Source organism: Periophthalmus magnuspinnatus, chromosome 1 (assembly GCF_009829125.3).
Source record: "Periophthalmus magnuspinnatus isolate fPerMag1 chromosome 1, fPerMag1.2.pri, whole genome shotgun sequence".
NCBI classification, from domain to species: domain Eukaryota; kingdom Metazoa; phylum Chordata; class Actinopteri; order Gobiiformes; family Gobiidae; genus Periophthalmus; species Periophthalmus magnuspinnatus.
In genome coordinates this window covers 21,843,373-21,867,839 of record NC_047126.1, presented here as the reverse complement: position 1 = coordinate 21,867,839, position 24,467 = coordinate 21,843,373, and the positions used below count along the sequence as shown (strand labels likewise).

The window sequence follows — 24,467 nt, the reverse complement described above, 5'->3', positions numbered from 1 at the left end:
TTGCCCCATTATGTTATTTATTACTTGAGCACTGATAAATTAAATGACCATATATTACAACCTTTATGGTCTTGATCCATTTCAGCTGGCAAAGTTCTAGTAGTGTTTTGCCAAGTTTTTATGTAGTAGCTGTAACAAGCTGTATTAAATGTACTACTTAGAATCCTCTATGATAACTCTAAAGCAGCGAGACTGAATGATCAAAGCCACCCACACTTTCACCCACTCTCACATTACATAACACACAGTTCGGACTTGGTTCTTATATGTTCAAAACAAAAATGTTAAAATGGTATCAGAACAGCTTTTCAAAAAATAAAATGTAGCTTAATCTTGGAGGGCAATGCAAGGCTTTATTTAACCTATTTTTTCCCTCAATATAGGGCTTATGTTAGAATGGGTCTGTTTAATAATAGTGAAACACCACAGTCACTGGTCATTGGTTGCTTAATTTTTTGGAATGTCCACAAATTCATATAGTTGCCCTGGCCTGCTCATTTCTGTTTGAGACTTGCCCCTTCAACTTGATATAGCAAAATCTACACACTAACAACTTGTCCATAAAATATTATTAACCTACCTAGAATGCTGTGGCGTCCACTTAAACCCAGCAAAGTTAATCTATTTGTTATCATATTCAACTTATTGACCTTAGCAATAAAAACAGCTGTAATTCAATAAATGCCATCTAGAGAGGTTTAATGCCATACTGTAGAATGTTCAAGGCAAAGCAAAAACATCTCCATGGAGACAAGCAGGTGACATACATTCCCCAGAAAAGTTACACAATGCACATTTAACACTGCTTACTGTCCAGTTTCATAATACCTACACACCAAAACACCAACAGCAAAAAATACAACTGAAGTACCTGTCCATTGGTGTGGCTCTCCAGTGTGACTGGCTCCACATGTGTGAGCTCTGTGACAATGGTGGTGGTGATGATACAGTTCCTGCCCCCGATCAGAGAGCTGATGGCTGAGCTGGTGGCAGAGGGGGGCTTCTCTGTCTGAGAAGGAGGGGGCGAGGGCTGCACTGTCCTCTCTATGGTCACTGTTCGTTCACACGGGGCATCTTTATCAGGCTTTTCGGGTGAAATGGGGGTGGTAGGTGAGGCGGGTGTGGCAGGTTTGGCTCCCACTGGTGACCGCATGGGGGAGAGTGGGGGAGTGTGAATTGAAGAAGTTTCAGTGGTCTCTCCGTTCACTCTCACCAGCCCATCCATCTGAGGAAGACATGAAATATATACTGTGTATATATGTATATGTATATGTATATGTATATCTATATCTATCTATCTTATCTCTCTCTCTCTCTCTCTCTCTCTCTATATATATATATATATATATATATATATATATATATATATATATATATATATATATATATATATATATATATATATATATATATATATATATATATATATATTTATTTATTTATTTATTTATTTATTTATTTATATATATTTATGAAGAGCTCAGGCATCTTATTTTATTCATAGCATAGACATGCTCAGTGTTTTCTTTGATGACAATGTCAGCCCTTTTTCTAATAATGAATAATAACCTACTGAAACTTACTTAGGAAGACCACTCTGGCTCCCTGTTTCGCCAAATATCTATTGGCTGCTTTTTGAATCATTCACACATTTTAGACTGCCAGTAACAACCATGTTTGTTACTAAGCTTTCAAATTTTAAATTTGGTTCTAAGAAGGAATATTGTCAATTGTCTATTACTGGCACTACTGGTACCAACACCAGGTGGCAGTATTGCACACATTTGTAATAGGCCTAAGACATTTTGGTATTTTGGTAAATGTGACAAAAAGTATATTTGTGTATTTACTTTACTTTTTATAAATATATACATATATACAACTTAGCAAGTATGTTCTTCAGTAACTGCAAAATACATCAAGATGATGTTATAATTATGATTGTAAATACTTGTATCGTAGTAATGCTTGTACATAGACAAACCTTGAATGACTTGTTTCCGGACTGTGAACTCCATGGTTTGGCTGCCAGCAGGGGCACAGGTCTGGAGGGGGGAGAGGGCAGGGTGGTGGCTGGGAGTGTGGGGGTCCGCTGTAGAGGTGAAGGGGCAGGAGGGACTTTGGCCTGGGACTGCACCACTGGTGCCCTCTGTGGTTGTACGGTGTTTGGACTCTCTGATGGTTTACTCGCATGTTGTTCCGGTAACTGCGGTAACGCGCGATCTGGAGTCTTTAGAGGGCTGATGGGGGGAGTAGGGATGGAGGAGAGACAAACTATATCTTCCTGTTTATAAGTAAAGTCTGCATGTTCTGTATCATGCTTGTTGTCCGTTTTGATGACAGTTTTGTGCTGTTCTGAAACCTCTGTGTCTTCCTCTTTTACAAGTGATGAAGGCTTAAGCTCCTTGTCCGTTTGCTTGTAGTCTGGACTGGTAGCTGTGACGACAGGCCTGGGCACTTTCAGACTGTCCAGAGTGGCATCGCTGATAGTGAAACGAAGAGCATATCGCTGTAGAACCATGGCGGCCTCCTCTGGGGTTGCAGCGTTCCTGTAGGCTTCACATAGCTCCGCCTCTCTGCGTTCCCTTAAAAATATACGCAACAAATTACAAATGAAACATTTTATGTTCTTACTTTGTTGCTGAACTAGTAATCATATTCATGTACTGGAACTCAGAGCATAAGATGCTGCCATAACAATTTCATCAAAAGCCAATGATCTTTTTGTTCTTCTTCTTCTGCAGTGAGCCAGATCTATATAATATTTGTAACATTTGAAGTTAATTTCCCAAGTGCAATATAGGGTCTTACATATAGACTATAAGAACAAATAATGTATGTATTTTCTGGCAAACATCTTGATTAGTTATGTTATCCAATATTTAGTAAAATGGCACATTACAAGCTAAGACAAACGAAAGTTAATTTAGAGCTTGTATGTATTTTAAGTCTAAGCAACTTTAAACAGCCTTATAGTCTTTTTAAATTGACTCCTTACTTCTCCTCGATGATCTCTTTGTAAGTTTTGATGCTTTTTCTTCGATCGCTCTCCTCCTTCATTTTCTTCTCAATCATCTTCCTCTCCTCCTCCTTCTTGATCAGATCCTGGGATGCACTTCGTCTGCGGTTCTTCCACCGAGCCAGGTCCTGTCATGACAACACTGTTAGCTTTTCCCAGAACCATCAAAGTCAACATTGTTCATTGTATTGATAGATATTATTCCTAGGATCCACCACCATCTCCTTGGTTTTGGAGACATTAGAAATGAGTCCAACTACAACTGTGTCATCGGAAAATTTTCCAGTGGAATTGAAGGTGTATCTGGCTGTGCAGTCCTGTGCATAAAGGCTGTATAGGAGGGGGGCTCAGTCAGGACACATTCATGTTCAGAGCCCTGCTGCTGGAGATACGTGCACCCATCTCCATCACCTAAGACCTGCCGACTGTTGATTAAAAAATCCTGAACACAAGAGCAGAAGGCGGAGCCCCAGCCCACAGAGTTTTATTGGTAAAGGCCGAGCTGCAGTCTAACAAACTAAAAAGCGCACAGATCACCCCTTATTGCCCATATTGTTAGAATTCTTACGTCTTGCCACTGGTTCTCATCCTCTTTAAAGTTGCTGTACTGCTCCTGCATGCGCTCGTATCGGGAGGGGCTGATGTGAGGCAAGTGTCCAACCTCGTCCTCATTAAGGAGATCACCCATACTCGCACTCCTAGAGACAAGGAACAACAAAGATAAGAAATAGCTAATATTGGCATTCTTGTCTATTTCAAGAAATCATTCAAATAGCAACTAAAAAAGCAGCATTGCAAAGAGAAGCAAGAGATGTTAGTTATGGTTAATCAAAATCAGCATTTTCCAAACTTCTTTCTATAATGTAAAAGATTTTAAATTTATTTTTGTTTATTTGTAGATGTTGATCACTATTATGTGATTCCTGTCATTATCTGGTAAATAAAATATTGAACCCACAAAATTGATCCCAACTCAACAAGGTGTTTGGGAAATGCCAATTTGTCATTTTGAGCAAATAATATTAATAGGATTAATAGGATATTGCGAATTTTAAGTTTGCAAAGGGTTAGCTGAGGTATTTAAGAGTAACTATAGCATTACTTCAACCTAAACTACTAGTACTAGTAGTACTTTACCTCACTAATACAAGTATACTAAGTTATTCCAGAATATTTATAATTTACAATTTACAAAATATAAAAATGACTTAAAATTGTATCAAATTCTTACTAATCCTTTGCATTAAGGTCAAATGAAAAGCTTGTAAGCAAGTGCTAGCAAAATGCACTGGAATGAAAGAAAAGTAGTTACTTTAAACAGGAAGTGGACAAGAAAATAAGCTTTCATGCAATTATCTCCCCAACTTACTCTGTGTCCTCAGATATAAAAGCAACTCTCCGACTCATCCTAAAACAACAACAATAGTACAGTGTGAATGAACGAAAACCACCTGCAGCAGTGGCAAACAAGTTATTATCAACACTTCTCAAGGGTATTCAAAATCAACACTGTAAGCTGTAAACAAAAGTAAAATAAATGTACATATAACTGTAAATTTGTAATCCATTGCTTGAGTAACGCAGCCATGCAAAAATAGTTCATCGTAAGCATCTCACATCATTGGAGGTAGTTGATCATCCTCCAGCCAGAAGGGTTTCTTTGGTGCTTGTGACCCCACCTCTTGCACCCTCTCCTCAGCCTTGATTTTGCCCTGCCCTGTCTCCTCCTTACTGACTTGGAAGGTAGCAGGGGTGGGCAGAGGGGAGAGAGTTGGGGTGTTACGTACTGCCTGGTCTAGAGTCACTTTGCTAGCATCCTTCTCCTCAGCCTCCAGCTTATTATCTCTCACCAAAGCACACTTCCTGGCTTGGAGCTCAAGGGGTGGGGCCTGAGTTTCCGTGTTGACGATAGCAACGCTGCTGACAAGACAAGGCCCAAGATTATAAGTGTGAATCCAAACACCACCACAGAGCAATGCATTTTGTTAACTTCTTTACTTAAATAGACGAAATATTAGACTAGATATATTTTAATATTCTTACCAAATTTGTGATTTTTCTTATATATGAAGTTACTATTTAGAGAATTACATTTCTTACCTATGGCTGCACAATAGTGGATTAATTCATAAAGTAGCTCATAATTGAAATAATATTTATTGTTTTTTTTAATCAGTCATGTATTATTTCCCTTTATATTGAATTTCATTTATTTATTTGAATAATAATTGCAATGATGCTTAGAATTTGATTAATTGCACAGCCTTATTCTAACTAGTTGTTATAATTAGCCCTTTGGAGTTGAAATGGCACTTACCATGACTAAAAATTTGTTTATAAATCAGTATTAAATAACACCAATACAAAATAAGGTTACTGTAGAAGTATACAATTTTTTGTGATTATTATGCAAAGTCATTTTGAGGCTCATATGGTGCAGCTGTGATTCACGTTAACCAAAAGCAAACATCTCCACTCTCTTAATCTTACACAAAACAACCCAAGACATGCCATAACAATCCAAGCTAAGACCTCACAGTCCACAGACTTCAAACCAGCACATATGATCTCCAGATCAGCATAGTAACCCACAGCAACAAATCAGTACAAATTTTCAAATACAATTATTCATGTGTCAAACAACATAAGGATTCTGGCTGTGACCACTCAAACATGCTGGTTACATAAAACTCACCACACTTATGGTTAATATTATAACATGTATATATTCCACACTGTCTACCAGTGGTTAGTTACAATGATAGACGACCTTGTCATGCTTAGACAAAGTACCTTTCAATTGCAGTCTTTTCACTGATTTGAGGTTGTTTTGAAGCAACATTATACTTGACCGATCCAGGCACAGGCAGGAACTGATTTGCTTTGCTTCCAATGGGTTTCTGACTCAAACCAGTTCTTCTAGCCATCATGTCATCCTTCTCCGGCTTGGGTAGGCTTTCCCTATCTTCATCTTCTGCATTTTGCTCATGGTAAGTAGATGCTTTGACTGTTTCAGTTGCAATTGGTTGAAAAGTTTCCATTGTAGCTTTGGTTTGTTCCACTCTAAGAGAAAAACTTAATTGAAGACACTGGAGAATGTCTTTAGGATACAAACCAAGCGTGTTAGTAGCTTAGAGTTAATTCTATAATATTTTCGCCCACCTTAAGTTCTTGCTCCTGTCTGCTTCCTTTTTGCTCCATGGGAAATGATCAGTGGCATCCTGCGCGTTGTTTTTGGTCCCAGGCATAGGCAGGAACCTATTGTGATAAACTTTAGTGGAGCTACTTTGTTTATGGAAAACACCAGTCCGCCGCGCCATCATGTCATCCTTCTCCAGATCAGGTATTTTTTCCTCCTCATTGTCATCCTCCTCTTCCTCCTCTGTTCTTCTCATATACAGAGCGAGGCGAGCATCTACTTCAGCAGGGGTAGGGGTGACCTCGGAGAAGGTTTGGAGCGTGCTTTGAGTGAGGTCGGTGAAATCTGTGAGGCTAGGGTGTGGAGGGATATGTAAAGTGAGGTTGAACAGCGGACAAAAGAATGTGATTCCGTGCATGCAAAGCACTAGCAGAACATGCAAACGACAGGTAGTGGGAGGATATAAGCACTGGGCAATCCAAAATCCTGCTGAGAAATCAATGTACTCAAAAGAGAAAGCATGCTGTTCAAATGGAGGAATGATCACCCATGTACATTTGGTTATTATTACATCATCTATTATCATGCAGAAACATTCATACTGATATCAGGTATTGGTTCCAGGATCGGCTCAGAGTTGTAATGTAAAAAGAATACTTAGAAGCCGTTGGTCCAAAACGTCTTATGTTAAAATATTATTTATATTGCTGTTCTTGGATAAGTGCAAACTATGCTTAGTAGAAAGCATGCTGTTTCACTTGAACAGCATGCTACCAACTACCTGCCAGACTCATCACTATATCCAAATTTAAAACATACCACAATGAAACCGCCTTGTCCAAAAAAAAAAAATCTGATGTGATTGTAGTTTGTATTCAGTCAAGAGATTACAACTGGACTGTGGAATCACAATGACAACAACTCATCCTTGGGTGCTTTTAACTTGCATTTCTTACACAGTGTAAGTATAAAACAAACTAAGCCAGGTCGACTCGAGCACCTCTGTCCTCCACTTACAGCTAATGATTATTCTATTCTATTGCACTATTATGCTGACTGAGGCATCTGTATCACCATTACTGTCAGTGTGCCATTGCACATTGCACTTGTGTCTGTCCAATGTATGTGATGTGTTTGTGTGGTATTGTATGTAAATGGAATTTTTCCCTGTGTGAACATGACTGTGAAGACAAATTTCCCCTCGGGGACAATAAAGTAACTAACTAACTAACACATGCATGTGCCTCTGTTCTGACCTGGTTACAAGCTCATCAGTAGGATGCAAAATCTGTGCCATGATTACCGGTATTATTTAACTAGGCTCCATGTTACACATTTCCATCACAAGCAGCACAGTTCCCCTCCAGCCACAAAACACCCCAATATTATTCACATGCTTTACAAAATATATTTTTTTAAAGTTAGCTGTCATAGATAAATGTGTTTAGCTTTGCCATTTTCATAATATCCATTCATTTTATGTTACCCATTTGAAATTTGCCTGAAACCTCACATTTAAGCATTTTCTCCCACTTAGTTACAGAATTCAGAAGAAAAAGAGAAATTATCATTGGGATGGCATGATGGTGGAATACCACTAAAAAAGTTATTTACAATAGTTTGCTTACTAGCTAACGACACATTGATTGGAGGGGGACTTTCAGATGCAACAAAACAGTGCACTTTTTCTTGCAGCTCGTATTAAAGCAGCTCTGGATGCGAGCCAGTGGCGTCTCTGGCCCTGTCCATACCTGCGTTCCCGCTCTGAGAGCCGGGAGCTAGGGCCTATGGTTGGCATGGTTACTGTTGCTTTGGACATGAGTCGTCTTAGCAACTCGGTGTCCTCCCCTTCACTTGTGTCTACTGGCTGCTCGATCTCAGTCACAGCCCCAAAGGTCACCACTTTGCTGTGACCCCGCCCGGCCTTTGAAGATCCAGAGAATGAGCTCCTATAATTTTTCTCCAGACAAGCCTGGCACACTGGGCTTTCCTCACTGGATACAGTCTCACAATACAACACACACACAGAGTATAGCACATACACCAGTCAGACAGGGTGGAAAGGAAAGAGACAAAGAGGACTGAGTTGAACAAGATGACTGGACAAAAGAGGACAAAGTATGTAGTTATGGACTCTCATACATTTACATACATTCTCAGGCGTCAGACAGTTCTCTATTCTAGACGCTTAGTAACTCCTTTGAGAGCACAAAACACTCTTTATCCTATGTCATGACATCAGCACTGAGGGAAACACAAAGGCTGTGCAGTGCCAATAGCCCACAGTAACCTCTCACATACAGAGTCGAAACAGGCCAATTCCCTCATCTGTTTCAATGGAGACTGGAGAAGACTGAGGAACGCAATAATGAGGAACAGCATAAACAAGTGGGAATGTAACATGTAGTTAAAAGGAATGATCTGGGAAAACTGCAGTTGATGCTTGAAAACTGATCAAAAGTGAAAAAAAACAACATTTGAATCTTGTCAGCTATTATTCTGAAAAAAAGCATCATTTTGGTATGTCAAAATATACTTATTGCCTCTTTATTATCACAAAGTCAAAAAAAAAATGTAATCTTACTTAAAAATATGAGAAATATACAATTGCCCAGTGTTTCCTATTAATAGGGGAGAAAATAATTGCCTCCATAGTCTATTTTTTGCCCCCATGGTAAAAAAAAAAAAAAAAAAAAGCTCATAGAAATCATACTTTATGCTTGTAGTTTGTCAATTTAATCTGTAATCATTGTGTGATCAATAAAGGCCATTTATACTCCAAAATTGTTCTAATTATAATTATTCTTATTATATATTATAATTATTATTATAATTATTTGAGTCATCAAGTACAAATAGGAAAGTACTGTATAAGTAATATTTCTCCACATGTACTGTAATCACTAATGTCGCAGTCGGGGGTGATTAAAAGATGAAAATACCTCACATTCCTGACCTGACATGGTACATATCAATATACAGTCTATGAGGCGGAATAAGAAAGCCAGGTTTCATAATCCTTAAGCTAGTGTGGTAGTACATTAAATCCTTTTTCTCACAGCTTTTAGCCATAAGAGTTAAAGTTCACTGTTTGTCGCATAAGAATATCAAATAGATTTCTATAGGTAGTATTTAAAGGTGCACTACGTAACTTTCCAGAGGATTGTCCATCAACTGTTTGTAGAAAGTGTCATTGTTTTTCCTAGAATGTTTTACGGTATGGCATTAAACATATCTATCGCCAAGGAGGAGCACCAGGAGGAGCACCAGGTCAAGTTAGAAAACTGTAAAAATGCATGTTTTTCCAAGGTATTTATAATACGAAAAACTGTGGTAATTGGATAAATGCAAGACAGATAAGTCAAATGCCATATTGTGGAACATTCCAGACAATGCAATAACATCTCCTTGGAGACAAGCAGTTAGCAGACCCTCCATCAGAAAAGTTACATAGTGCAACTTTAAGACAGAGAAAGACACATGATAGGTATAGACACACCACTCATAAGTTTCCACAGCACACACTCTTCCAAAAATACTGTAATGTATAGTTGTATTTCGTATGATGTATGGGGCACCTGGGGTCAGACATCTTGAGCCTCTCCCACTTCTGCATATCGGCTTGACTCATGGGAGCAGAGGCAAAGCTCATTGGTCCATCCCTATGTGGGAGGGGCCTACTCTGAGCCCGCCTTAAGGCCAGATCGTCCTTCTGTTTATTGGGCACATTCTTCACCCCTTCCTCCTCTTCATCTTCCTCGCCCTCCTCTTGATCAGTGCGAGGGGTGGCATTTAGAAAGGGGTTTTCTCTGCGGGTAATGATGTCAGGGATCACTTCATTGTCACTGGACAGGCACAGTGACATCACAGAGCACGCAGTGTGTTAGCGGTGACCACAACAAAGGAGGAAAGGAGACAGGGGGAAAATCAGACACATAAGGAAAGAGGAAAGACATTTATATGTGTTAAAAGTGTAGAGCTGGACTATGTTACAGGAAAAACAGATCATGCTGTAATACCACTATGTACTGGTGGATTGTAAAGAGTTACTTTTACTGTAGTAATATTACTTAGTTATAGTTATAGTTTTTCGATAAGCATTTATCTTTCTTTTCCTTGCAATATGAGTTACATTTTAAATGTTTATTTTCTATTCTAAAGAAACAGGCTAAAAATATAAATCATGTTCAAAAAGTTACACTGTGCTTAAGTAGTAATATGTTCATATAACTTTTTTACTCTTATTTAATTAAACTTAAACATTTTGTGATCACACGTATGGTAGCCTAGCAAGGACATGCCATGAATTGTGTGCCAGGATATACTGTTTAAATATTTAGTATCGTAACAGTATAAAGAATAACCCAGGAACTTGCTCAAATATTTATATGCACTTAATGAATTGTGCCCACTTGCATTCAATTGCATAATGGTTGCATTGCATGGCATGTTTACTGGTTACTTGAATCTAACTTGACCTGATTGGCCAATATTTTAGCATATATTTTAACTTTATAAAGTAAATAATAATAATAATTATTATAATAATAATAGTAACTATTAATACTAGTTTTAGTATTTCTGTCCTTGTGGGTGGATGCAGCACTAAAAAGGGAAAAAAGGAAAGGAAGACCAAATTGAAAGAAGCAACATGCATGACTCTGACCTGTTCTCCCTTTCTTGCAAAGTCTGTTGTGATGCACGCCGGATGCCCTCCCAACGCTCCAGGTCCTTGTTACTACAGAGAGGCGGAGGAACAAACTGCTGCACTTTAGGGGCGGGGCCACGTGCCACCCTCCTTGATGCCAAATCATCCTTACGCACATCAGGCATCTTCTGCGTCTCCACCTCCTCACCATCTGAAGAGGAGTCCCAGGCTGCCTTCTGGGTCCTCAAGAACTCATTGTCCCTGCGCAGGATGATGTTAGGGGATGGAGACCTCACTTCCGGTTCCTCTTTGACGGCTGGGCTGGGGTTAGAGGTGACTGGTTGGATTGTGGCGTTTGACCGTTCATACAGCGGGAGACAGGGTGACGTGCACAGAGCAGGCTTGACTCCCGTAAATATGGATTATTAGGGGATTAGAGTGCATTCCAGTATTCATCTGTGAGCCTCCATTTGGGATTATTTTACACAGCACGTCCAACACAATCACGATTTACAAACAACATCACAAGCAGTGCCAAAAGCAGAGTGGTTATCTTATTTCAAACAAGGTTGTTAATAGGAATGGATTATTTTGGCAGAAATTAAGTGAAATATGTTTTCTACAAATTGTCCCTTTAGAATTATAGATTCTATTTTTGTCAGAATTCATATATTTTTGTTCCTGCATACCTTCTGTAAGCTTTTATGAAGATTTATTAGGTTTATATGAGTAAAGAATAATTTCCCTGTTTCATTTTGCTCTATGAGTGGGCAGAAACTTAAAACCTCAATGTCTCAGAACTGCCCAGAACACAGATACAATTCTATATATATATAATTCTAAGGGGATGAAATCTAATCTACAATAAAATTTGCACAGTTCAACAATTAGGTTTGTAGGATACTTTCATAGCCACAGCAGCCCTCAGATAGACCATCAGAAATGTGCCTGCCAATCTGCACCAACCACCAATCAATCACTCACACACCACTTTTATGCTTCAAACTTGGTGAAGTGTATTGCCCAAGGACATAACAATAGTATGCACTGGTCAGAGTAGGAATAGAACTTCGAACATGACCATTATACGACAACCACTCTACCACCTATCAATAACACCCATACAATGTCATCTTCACCAAAGTTAGTACAATTAGAAATGAGTTTAGGTCAAATCCTGTACATCTTCAATATACTAATGACAATAGCGGCATGTGTCATTAGCACAAACCACAACACACTTTCAAACAATTTTCCATAGAATATTAGTTTCAACAAACTCAGTCCCATGCAAGTCCTGCCTAACCTGTTATATCGGACAGCAGCAGGCAACACTTTAATGCCAGCTTTTTCCAGTTTCTGTATCTTCTTCTGCTCCATTGCCTCCCGTGTCTCTGCTTCATCAACCTCCAAAATTGGCTTCTCTTTTTGGTTAAAACTGTTATCTGGCGCCCACGTGACGCACTTGGGGTTTCTGAAGTGAGGTCCAGGTTTTTTCCCATGGTCTAGATTAGTTTGACTGGGGAAAGTTATAGCCAACAAATGAGGGTAGCATTACAATTTCTTACCTTCTCAATGTCTATATTGTAGGCTATAATTAAAGATTAGACTGGATTGGTTGGGTTTGCGTCATAATATTTTAAACTGCTCATATAAGTAAAATTGAGCTGGAGGGCAGGTCTGAATTCTACGGTAGAAATTGCTGTGAAATTCATTGGTTTCAACTTCAATCAGGAAACAAACAAGCTTGTTGTCAGTTGAAAGGACTTAAAGCCATGAAATAAATGTGACAAGTTTGTGGAATCTGTGAAATACTGAAATATCTATGTAATACTAAATTGATATAGTATTGATATTATCAGCTGCTGTATCCATATGTTGTCATGAGTATTTTTTGGTATCAGTGCTACAGTTCTGTTTCTTATGTAGAGAAAGGAATCTCTGTACTGTATTTGGTTCCTGCCCTCCATCTGAATCTATAACATTAAAAACCTAAAATGTCCTGAACACAACCCATGCACTTATCCTTGTAGTATTTTACCTTCGTTGCTCGCCCTCCTCTGAGTGATGCTTTCTCCTGGGCCCCAGGACATAGGTGGAGGCGTTGGCGCGGTTTGGGAGGAATTGGTTGAATGGTACAGAGCTCCGGGCCTCACTGGTAGCGGTGCGGCGGGCTAGCATGTCGTCTTTCCGCATGTCAGGTCTCTTGCCCGAAGCGTCGGCTTCAGAGTCGCCTGGGCAAAAGAGAAAAACAGGTTAGAAAGTTTGTCAAAGTTTGAAGGTGTTGTTGTAATTGGTCAGGGGTAACTACGCTTGTCAGGTTGTTATTTATAATTACTGTTGTGGAGAAAGGATACCCCCAAGCATTTAACCTTTTCTGACAAAAACATGTGTATAAAAAGGCCAGACAGGGGAACAAACAGGGGAACACATAGTATGCACATGTTTTTGTTTTGGAGTAGGAAATGCATACAAAACTCTAAAATATAAAGAGGCACTGGTCCAAAGTTTTTCTCCCACTTAAAAAGCAATTATTAAATTGGTCTTAGAGTTGATATAAGTCAACAATTTTTCTAACCAAGAATCTTGCAAGAATGACACTTTTGCCATACAATCGCTGAAGCAAAATGACACTGTGCCAGATAATTACAAATAAACCAAGTGGAAAGCTCCAGTAATCATGTGTGAAAAGGTTAGAAGGGACTTTCTACATAATTATAAAATGGCTATAAGCACTGTATGTAACGTATCAACTTATATAATATGTAACTTTCCATTAAAATAGACATATTCTATAATTATTTTCCCAAATCCTCTTGGGCCACAATCCAACCACATGCACAGGTAAACAAGAGTAGATACATAAGTATCCTTAATTATTTTCTTAAAGTATTGTGCACATGGCAGGTTGTTAACATTTCCAAAATAGCCACTGAGAATCTTACCTCTTACCATCATTGTTATGCAATACATTAGATTGGTTGACAAGTCATTTTACAATTAATATAAATTATTGTTGGTAGGCTGGGCGATTCAAATCAGGTCAGGAAAATAAAATACAAGCTTGACCTACATAGACATAAACCAGAGTTCATAAATAATATTTCTATTGGGGTCATCCTCACTGCAGCCACCTCTGACTTTGGACGTAGCCAACTATGCAAATACAAAAGCACTCACTATTATGGAGCCATAAATCTATCCTGAGAACTGCCCTTCAGACAGCGCTGGATCAACTCTGCACTGTCCTCCCTCATGGGCCGCTGCAGTGTGCTTTTTCTATGGTGACCTCCAGAGAATGCAGGCAATGAATCTATTCCTGTCTCTGGGATAGTGTTTTTTTTTCTTGACAACTGTTTGCACATATATAACATGGCCTGTTGTCTCTGTTCTTGCACGCAGAAAAGACATGTATTATTGGTGTGAAAGGCCAAGTAGGATGTAGGATGTTGAGCGAATCTCCAGTGATTGCAACTTAGACTCAACAGCTGTTAATGCATCTGGTTCTACTCACTCTATGACATAGGACCTTCAGCTGTTGACCTAAATGACCAGAACATGCCAAGGGTAAAAACTCAGCTTGCTGTCAAACTATTTATGGATGAGTGGTTTTGCCTTTCTGCTTAAGAGAAACTGTTGACATTTTTAAGCAATATACAAGTTATGGGAGTCTAGTGGTGGGTTTCAGACTCTGACCCATTTTTTTCTATTTTTTCTATTACATTACGTTTTCCTATGAAATATCCAAAGGTAAATGTACAGACTTAAAAACTCAATGTACTACAAGATAAATCTGCATTTTAACAAGATTAGCCTACCCCTTATCTGTATTAAATAATATTGGCCAGTAGAATGGTGATGTCATCTGAAACCCAGCACTACAAGGAGTAACAAGGTGGAATGTTGCTAAGAGGATGCAGAGCTGAATGCAAATGGGGGGAAGGGGCATTGATGTTTTATATTTGTCCACTCTGCGTTATTTATTGTGACCCACCATCGCTGTTGGCACGGTTCACCACATCAGGAGAAGGGCTGTGCTGCGAGCGCGAGCCAAATGAGTCCAGACTGTTCAAACAGAATTAAAAACAAAGAAAAAGTTTATGATTTAAAATGGAAGTCCAAATTGAGAATAAATTTCAGAACATTTTACATTCAGCGAATAATCTAACGGAAATATCCACTCTACATTTCTATCAAGAACTTATTTCACTATAAAAATATAATGCTAACATGAGATATATCGTGTTTTTTTATAATATTGATTTAAAACATGCCACCATGTTGCTATAAAATAAGCAAATGAAAGAAAATGAGTATTAACTCCACTATTGTAGCTTTCCCACTCTTAACTGGCAATGTTAACAACTTAAAAACTAAACATATATTATAGCTAATGATGCATAAAATGATCAGTTATTAGCATTTGCTATTTTCATTTTACATAAATCTTTTAGCAACTGAAAAATTGCATTTAGGTGTCTGACACCTATATGTATGACCAAAATTCTGCTCAAAATAGAAATGATGTTTAAGATGTTTTTTGGTGATCTCTCAGCCCTCAGTACTTAGATTTTTAACTGTCTGACTGTCTTCCCAGTGTGTTCTATTAAACAGGTCATACATTTGCAGTAGTTATGCATGTTGCATAGCAGAGTATAACACAGAAACAACAGATTTCTATAGACTAGTGACCTGTCCAGAGAGTTGTCTCGTGTGTGCCGTGGAGGGGAAAGGGACTCGCTCCTCTCTGAGTCCCAGCAGTCATAACCACTGTCCCTGACGCTGCGCTTCTGTGAACTCTCCCCCGATTCTTCACTGTCCTGAAAACAACATGTCAGACAATAAGTTGATAAGCTGACAAATTAAACTACTGGTATTACTGGTTCAAGTAAGTTAGCTGTATTATAAATGCATAGTGGTAATGGTGCATGGATTTCTCTGAGGTTCTAGTGTTTGCTTGATCCACATTTATGTCTTCCTTTGGTTAGTCTTTGTTTCAAACTACTGTGGTCACTGTGTAGTCTGATTTTAAAGCCAGTTTAGCCTTATTTAGATCTGGATTAGTCCCGTTCAGTCCTGACCAGGTAAAACCAAATGAGACCAAATATTTGTTAGATGGCCTGTGTGTGTAAAGTTTGAGAAACACATCATTAAGTTATCCAGTACACAACCATATTCTATAACACCGACGGTCAAGTGTTAAGAGTTTTGAATGAGCCATATATTTGATTCATGGATTGTATTTGATTTGGGTGTCATTTTGAACTCCACTTGAGGGTAAGTGATCTTTTACGCCAAGAAAGCCAAGATTTACATTTACATCAACTGTATTTGCACACCTGGAATTATCAATAACAATGTAATGACAATATACCTTAACAAAAAGATGAGTTAATTTAAAGATCCCCCCTTTATGCTTCAGACCCCTTTCTGAACCTAATCACAACTTGACCACCAAACACTATATCTGTGGTCTGTGTTTACACCTGTCATGAGCTTCTCTCCGACATCCTGACAAAAACAGGAAGCTGAGACAGTCCCTCCCCCGCTGCACCCCCCTTCCTCATCCTCCTCCATACCCTCTGTATCTCTCTCTGCCTGCTCTGTGTGTTCACTCACCACCCTCATTTGAGCCAACAGCCCTTCAAAGTCTTTGAGGTTTAATGTGGGCCCACTGTAGGAGGCACAGCCGCTGGCAGCTTTTCCAAGCCAGAAGACTGTGTTCAGCACCTAAAACACAAGCACTGTTGAGATTATGGAAGATAATGCATAAAAAAAATAAAAGGATAGGATTAATTGTTTTACGTTTTTCAGTTTGCGGTTGCAGTCTGAATCCCTGATGAAAGAAAAGACAAATTAGAAACAAAAAAAATTACGAACTTGTGGCATTTTAGTATTGGGAGGCCCAAAGCTGACAGCGCATATTCTGTTTCAACTTGTAAACATTAAGACAATATTGGGAAAAAAAATAAATAAATACAATTTTAGACAAGTATTGGGATAAGATTTGTGTTTTTCAGAGCATTTGTGTAGCGGTCTGAACAACGTATTAGCAGGTTTCTGACATAACAAGCTTAAGAGGCCATATAATGTTTTCCAAGGAAATCACGTTACTTATATAACTGTAGACTTTGCTATTTGTTAATGCAACAATTCAAAGTGATTTTGTGACATCTTATTTACATCAACCAAAAAAGTAATCAAATGTTCTTTAGATACATTTTCTGACAAATTTAGCAAATATAAAGAAATAAAAAAAAAACATCAGGTTTTAGCCAATCACATTCTCAGAAAAAACATCTCTCATTGGTTATTCTTGTTAACATATCTATAGCAAAAACAGAAATGTAAAGTGTTTCACAGAATGGCAACCACATGATTTTTTTCTATTTCACAATTAAAAATACCTGTAAAATATAGTAATACAATATATTGTTATACAATACAATATATTGTTACAAATAACAAAATCTTGTTTACTTGAGGTTGGCTCGTATGGAAGTGTCCTGGAGATCTCCCGGGTCAAATAGTTGCGCTCCCTTCAGGCCCAGCTCCTCACAGCCACGCAGGAAGACTGACAGGTTGTCCTACACAAACCAGCGGGGGGCAGAGTCACAATTTTATCACTTTGGAAAATCGTCTGCTCCGGATATCCCACCACCCGAGTGTCCACTTACCAGGCCTGCGATGGGGGTGGGCAGTCTGTTGATCTTCTTGACCAGTCCTGGCTTGATTGCACTGAGCAGCCTGTGTGGGGAAAGAGGGGTTGAATGAGTCTTGAGGTGTTTATGTATGTGGGGGCAAAGATCAAAACTAAAATGGAGGTGATGTAATAGGCTTACTCGCATAACAGGATGCCATTCTCCAGAGCACTACGGAAGTCCTTGTCTCCAAAGCTTTTGCCTGTGACTGCCTGTGGAGAGCAGGACACAAGAAATAGTGATTAAAATGAGGAGAAGTATAACAACGTGAAGAAGAACTCATCTTAAATATGCATGGTTTGTAGGTTAGTGTGAATCAAACAATGAGGATTTGATGATTACAACATAGATCAGAAAATAGTGTATTGCAGGCATTTTATTGACTAAGTACGTTCGTGTTTGGGCTGTTATTAGTGAAAAAATAGTTGTTCCCTAGAAGTTCTCAAATTAGATTATTAGCAACTTTACACGCACTTCCAGTTCAGAGTACATTATGTGCCCCTCTAATCCATATAATCTGAAAGAGATCTCGTGTTTGCAATTTCCCCCACGTTTACTCTCAAATGCTTCATGTTTTGAGGCACTATCATGATTTTCTTAATTTCACAGTCATATGTTGATTCTAGTAATTGCACTGTGTCTTTCCCAGTGATAACAGTGTCCAAGATGACAAGTGAAGTTTTTTAGTATTATTATTATTTTGTAGTGAAAAAAAAAAATCAGCATGCTTTATTTTACCGAGGCAAACAATTGCTGAAGGCCCTTAAATGAATTTTCTATAGCAAAGTAATGTAGTGAACTGGTGTTAAAGTAGATCTGTTATAGATAATTGCTCTCAAGAAGTGTCTGGGGAACTGCCTGAATGTAATTTATCATTTATTTATTCATAATTTTACATTTTGAAGTTAGAAGGACAAAACATTAACATTAAAATCCGGTATTCAAATGAAACATCACAAAACTTTTTAACTAATATATCTGAAGGAGTGGTGCAAGAAACACAAATTATTAAAATGATTTAAAATTGACAACATAAAGCTTTTGTCATTTGTTGATTTACAGTGGAAGAATAACCAAAACAAATTAAGCAAATGTCAAATACTACTCAAGTAGGAGGAAAAGTATGTCAGAAAACATTATAGAGTTTTGTCAACCCTAATTTATTGTATACAACATAACATCCATAGCAGTGGACATCTCCTTTTGGATTGTGCCCCTGTCCCACACACAGGACCCTGAAGCTGCCCAGCTCTGCCCTTCCCCCCTCTCTTCTGGCACAAACCAAATTAGAGAGAAGCCAGTCCAATGATACACCGCTCTGTGCCCTCATTCCATTTTCCCCACAGCGCCCACACACACACGTCTGGTTTAAAGACATACTACAAAAAGACACCGCGATAACCTCAATTCTCTGATGTACTCTGCTGTGTCTGAAGGAGGAGGAGAGAAGCAGAGAACCAGGGAGCAGGCCTGACAGCATGTTACCAGCCCACACAGAAACATGCTTTTGGAGGTGTTGTGTAACTGCAGTCAAAGTTGAATGGAAAGCCCTGGCTCCTTGGACCATTAATCCAGATTAATGCAGATTACGGTGGAGCAAAACTGTGAACTTGGGGAACACTATCCTGATCTAACTGCCCACACTGGGGCCACAGCATGATTATACTGTCTGGGAAAGAGTGGAACCAAACAGCTTAATACATAGTATTACCCAGCAAATAGGCTATTTGGAGAGTATGTTTAAGCATTTATGTTCATTGGGTCATTTCTTGCAAGTCAGATGATATTGTTGAAGTAGCCGTTCCTTTTAGTGTTGTAGATCTGAGCTCAAGAGAATAGAAGAAACGTCCTTATTGTTGTGCATAATAAACCTGAAAACTTACTATACTAGTTACTACAAGAAGCTAACTCAGTAGTTTAATCCTCATATAGTGTGATATAATTTTAATCAAATGGTCAAGGTTAAGATGTCCCATTTTTTATCTGACACGATGATTATTTTAAAAATCTGTATTCAAAACCAACATTTTTATAGTCGACCATACTTGGACTAAAAAAGGTTCACAATTACCCTTAGAGTTACCAGTAGACAAACAAACAAACCAACTTGTTAACACATTCAAAAACATTTTCTTGGCTCACGTAACCAACAACATGGGCCAAAGCTGTGAGCCAAATCAAGTAAGACAAGTGCCTGGATTCCTCTGCTGTGCTGGAATGTCACCAGAACTATTCAGACCCCACTTGGATAGGAAGTTCTGATAATGAATTTACCCAGGGGGAATAATAACATTGTTTAAGTAATAGCTCAGACTAAATGCTTATGGCAAAATCTCATTATAGATTTAAACAGGCAGTATGAAAGATGTGAACCAAAACCCCCGCACCTGCAGCCAATCATTAATCAGTGCTAGTGCAGCCTCTGAGTGAAATCTGTAGCTTCTGGGCTTTCACATGAGGCATGTCCATATACTGAGAAAAGAAAAAAAAAAGTATGTACCCTCTGTTTGCAGTTTAGGGCACTGACAACCCAGGTTCAATTGTGATTAAAACAGTAAGAGCACAGGGTACAAACTCTACCTTTAAGTACTGAAAATTGTAGTATATTTATCCCTCTATTTAACTGTATCCAATGTGCACAAGGAAGTAACCCCAATACCTCCACAGTTACGAGAACAGTCTATTGTTTTTTGTTACATAAGTCATGTCCAGATGTTTCCCATTGGCATCTGTTGCTCTTTCTTGTCTTTCAGTGTTACACTCCCTCTCTTACAGACATAGCCTACAGGAGAAGTGGACTGTCTGTGCTCGGGGCCTGTGATGTTCATGAAAGTTTGCTCTGAAACATTTACACTCTTAGCCGTTAGCATGCATTATTTACACACCAGGGAGAGCTCTGTATTGAAACCAAGCAGAGCGGTTTTGTCTGTGCTTTTCTGTAGACAGGAAATGGTAGGGCTTGGAAGACTTAAACTAAAAAGTCTAAGTCTAAAGGATAACAGAAATAGAGACTACATTGTGGACTACATTTTTTTTTTTAATTTAGATGAAATTATTTTTACATAAACACAAAAAGTGAAGTTACACTAACATTATGCACAAGTGCATAAATATAACATTATACACTTTTTATTACAGTATTAAACCAAGACTAAGCATTTTGAAAATTAGGTCTTTTGTATTTATTATTATTATTTATAATTTTTGTATTTTGTATTTTCATCTTCATTTGAATTATCTCACCTCTGCCTGCTGTTTGTGAATATTGCATAAATTTAGACTAGACTGGTCTGGACCCCTTGTGCTTGGATGACAAAACATATGCCTATATAAATATATTGCATAATCTTGCTCCCCTGCCTGAACACTGGCTGTGATGCTGCAGGACACAGATGAGGGACATTTTTGTCCTGAGGGCTGTTACTCTCTGACACAGGATATTCTGACCCTCTGACCAGACATCCTGTAAAGCTGCACTGAGACTTTTGTTTCAAACCATTATTGTATTTTAGCCTGCTCAATGCACTAAAAGGCCCTGGACCCGTTTAACTTCCATGTATTTGAGCAAGATTTGTATGTACATGTAATTATAAAAGTGTTTCATTGTCTGAAAATCAGAAACACACTGTTATTATGTTATTATCGTGATGACAAAACTCCACTCTGGCCTCTGAAAGTTGGGAAACACGCTTATAAATTCTGTTCTTCACGTGTTTAAGATAGTAAAAAATCAGGTACAGCACCTTTAAATTGAATTATATTTATAAATAAATAAATGAATTATAAATTTAACTGATAATTTATTTAATAGCTATCATTAGACTATGCAGACACCTCTCTGTGTAAAATTGGAGATTCTAGTGCAGTTGTGAAGTGAGCATTCCTGACTGCCACAAAAGGCCCTATAGCTGTGGGATGATTTCAGCGCCAGGCTGGGTAATCCGAGCCCCTCTCTCTCTCAGAGCTCATGGTGCACGGGTGAATGGCAGCGGCAGCCTCCAGTTAGATTCTAGTTTGAATAGAATCTAACTGATCTAACCCTGAAGTCGAAGGCACCGCATGTGAGTAGTGCAACACAAGCAGACCGAGCTAGCTTCTAGACAACAGTAAAACATAGCAAAACAAGGTGAGTAAGAGTATTTTCAAGCAAGGGGTGTTGTCTTTGTTGGACAATAGTTGGGTAGATATACAAAGAATGGGGGATGGGGTCTCAATGGAGATATAAAGCACAGCTGTTAATCTAATAGTAAAAATCAAAATGTGTGTTCTATATTGAGTCTTGATGCTATTAAGGGCAACTGGCAAATGCATTAGCAGTGGTGTGATGTATGACCTACTCTGGCCCGTATCCCACAACACTCTGGAGCAGGGATGCAAAAATCAGTGCTAAAGAATATCATAAGATCTGAAAGGTAAAGATCATCATATTCATATAGTCACTTATATCAAAGGTAGCATATTGTATAGATATAATAATGAATGAATGAGACTGAGAACAATACAGAGACAAGCGGGATAAAGTCCTAATCCAGATGTAGAGCGTAGTGTCTGAGGGCAGATTAATCTGGATCAAAGTAATTAGTGAGTGATGGGATGCGACATTGAATATGGACATACTGGACTACTGTATTGGAATTACACAAAAAGATAAGTATTAGTCAAAAGGAAATATCTTTGGGTCAACAGGGCCACAGTGGGTTGAGTATTTACCAAGTGATTTTCAGATCTATAAGGCCACAACACTGAATCGCTGGTATAGAGATTTGGTTTTGTCAACTTGTGCCGTTGTGTCTTTTCTCTCATCCCATTAAACACCAAGGCAGACCCTACTCTACCATAAGCCTCCCGCCTGGTAGGCTGACTCTATCAGTAGCTCCTTTACAAAACACTCAAATCCCTGAGGCAGCATGTGTCGTAGCAGTAGTGGTAGTAGTCCTGTGACATCATTCTTCTACATTCTTCTCTCATGTGTGGCAAATCCATCCATCCAAGCTCTCACTGCGGCTCTGTCATGCCCTCACAGCTGGCCGTCTGCGCACCACGACACAAGTTAATCTGCCCCGGACAGTCTCGACATCTGCTCCGCATATTTACTGTCACATGCATTCTCCCTGTAAATCCCGACAGTAGAGTCGTATGTATTCTGGCAGAGGAAGTCAACCTGTGTTAGCATTAAACTGTGTTGTAAAAAAAAGCTTATTCAATTGAACCTGCTCAGTGTCACATCCAACAGGTTTTAAGCACTCCGGAGGGTTGGTGTAGGTGTAGATGCAGACTAATCCATCTGATCTGACTATAAACAGATGGAAGAGGTCCAATTTGTGCCAATGTACTGTCCTGTCAGGTCAAGTGGTGAGATGTAGCCTATTTGTATTTGTAAATAGCACTTTTAGCTTAATAGGGCCCCTGCACAGAATGATGCTGTTGGCCTGTTGGTCATGGCTTGTAATGTTATGTGCTAGTACATAAATAACAGATGGACAACTTAAATCTAAAATGAATACTGGTAATACTTAAATTAGAGGTGCACTTTTCTGTTCAAAGATCTGCCACCTGCTTGTCTCCATGGAAATTAGGGATGAACCATACCGATACTGTTATTTAATAGCCAATACTGAAAAACAAAATTCTGGATCAGGTTTTGAATGCCTAATGGAGATGCTATTATGTTGCCTGGAATGTTCCACAGTATGCCATTAACTGTATTTATCTCCACTGAGACAAGTAGGTGACACCACTCGGCCAAGTTACTGGTTAAATTTGTGGAGAGGCAACTCCACTCAGAGAAAGAGTGTATGGTTATGATTATTACCTCAGTCAATTACACCTGTAATTAAATGTTACATGGATTTGTTTAATGCCCTACTGTGGAACATTCCTGGCAAAGTATTAAGCAGGTGGTGGACTCCCTTCCAGAAAAATTACATAATCCACTTTACATAATCCACCTTTAATGTAGTTTACATTTTTTTCTTAAATATTTCATAAATATTATCCAATACATTGATTTAGCTGATAAATAGTTTGTAATGATTTAAGTGTTTCTGTGTGTTTTACGTTCTGGTTCACCTCACATTAGGTTGTCTTCTTACAAAAACAGTTGACTGAATTCAATGTTTTTATTACCTTTAAGTGTTAACTATCTGATGGTTGAGGCTAAACATTCAGCTTGCAACCCTGTTGTCGATATGGGGCTCTGTGCATGTACTTACTTTGCTTATAGCTGCAAACATGTCTGCCTTTGGAAAGTGACACCTGAGCCTTGTTATGTTCCCATAGAGACCGATATCACCATACCTGGGTGTGTCCAATGAAAGACGGGGGGCCTGGACTGCATATCTCATGATTATATTGTATGTGTCAGTCTAGTCTACTTTGCATACTCAAACCCACACAGTAACGCTGCGTAGAGAATAGACTAACAGTCCTGAATCATTGCCACCTGTGAAGGGTAAAAATACACTCCTAGAAATAGAGTCGTTCTGTCCAGCCTGAAAATAACTTAGGAGGCACATAGTGGACAAAACAAGAGCTGTACTGGGAATTTACAAAGCACAGATTAAGACTGACAAATTTAACCTCCATTCGACTATTAGCAATTACTTGATCACAAGATTGAAAAAATATATATGTATATATATGGAGTATTTGTGTTACCATGGCAGTAAAAAATATCTAAAAAAAAAATTATCAACTTTAATACCAGTCCTTCATATTAGTGTATAGTAAAATTAGGCCTGTCACAATAATTACAGGCAAACAAAACAATTTTTTTGGGGGGGGAATCAATATTCACATTTATCCTGACTACTCTTCTCTGCTACAATGAGATTTGAGCTGTAGAGGGTTAAATAAATTAATTCTATGGTTGAATATTGACACAAAGTAACTAGTAGTATTTCATTCTGACATTTATTCATTGCAACTCATGTTTTTAAACAATATTGTACAGTTATAATA

The 24,467-nt window shown here is 38.5% G+C and overlaps 1 protein-coding gene and 1 pseudogene across 7 annotated transcripts in view; one reads left to right on the top strand and one right to left on the bottom strand.

Annotated features, from left to right (window-relative positions):
* The window catches only part of LOC117369703 (heat shock 70 kDa protein 1-like), an 89,388-nt pseudogene that overhangs the window by 51,785 nt on the left and 13,136 nt on the right, over positions 1–24,467 (top strand).
* LOC117369695 (LIM and calponin homology domains-containing protein 1-like) overlaps positions 1–24,467 on the bottom strand; it is a 31,484-nt gene that overhangs the window by 5,314 nt on the left and 1,703 nt on the right. For 2 of the 7 annotated variants that reach the window (XM_055223739.1, XM_055223751.1), the window contains exons 2-21: positions 17,649–17,719; positions 17,484–17,553; positions 17,287–17,393; positions 16,612–16,642; positions 16,426–16,536; positions 15,499–15,626; positions 14,801–14,871; positions 12,848–13,040; positions 12,113–12,325; positions 10,825–11,127; positions 9,737–10,003; positions 7,910–8,152; positions 6,182–6,511; positions 5,813–6,082; positions 4,637–4,939; positions 4,389–4,427; positions 3,588–3,717; positions 2,999–3,147; positions 1,985–2,585; positions 872–1,225 (exon numbers count right to left, since the gene is read on the bottom strand). In XM_055223739.1, the coding sequence (XP_055079714.1) occupies positions 872–1,225; positions 1,985–2,585; positions 2,999–3,147; positions 3,588–3,717; positions 4,389–4,427; positions 4,637–4,939; positions 5,813–6,082; positions 6,182–6,511; positions 7,910–8,152; positions 9,737–10,003; positions 10,825–11,127; positions 12,113–12,325; positions 12,848–13,040; positions 14,801–14,871; positions 15,499–15,626; positions 16,426–16,536; positions 16,612–16,642; positions 17,287–17,393; positions 17,484–17,553; positions 17,649–17,719 (3,984 nt within the window). The remainder of the gene's footprint in view (positions 1–871; positions 1,226–1,984; positions 2,586–2,998; positions 3,148–3,587; positions 3,718–4,388; positions 4,428–4,636; positions 4,940–5,812; positions 6,083–6,181; positions 6,512–7,909; positions 8,153–9,736; positions 10,004–10,824; positions 11,128–12,112; positions 12,326–12,847; positions 13,041–14,800; positions 14,872–15,498; positions 15,627–16,425; positions 16,537–16,611; positions 16,643–17,286; positions 17,394–17,483; positions 17,554–17,648; positions 17,720–24,467) is intronic. The other 5 variants (XM_055223749.1, XM_055223744.1, XM_055223748.1 and 2 more) reach the window with 5 other exon arrangements.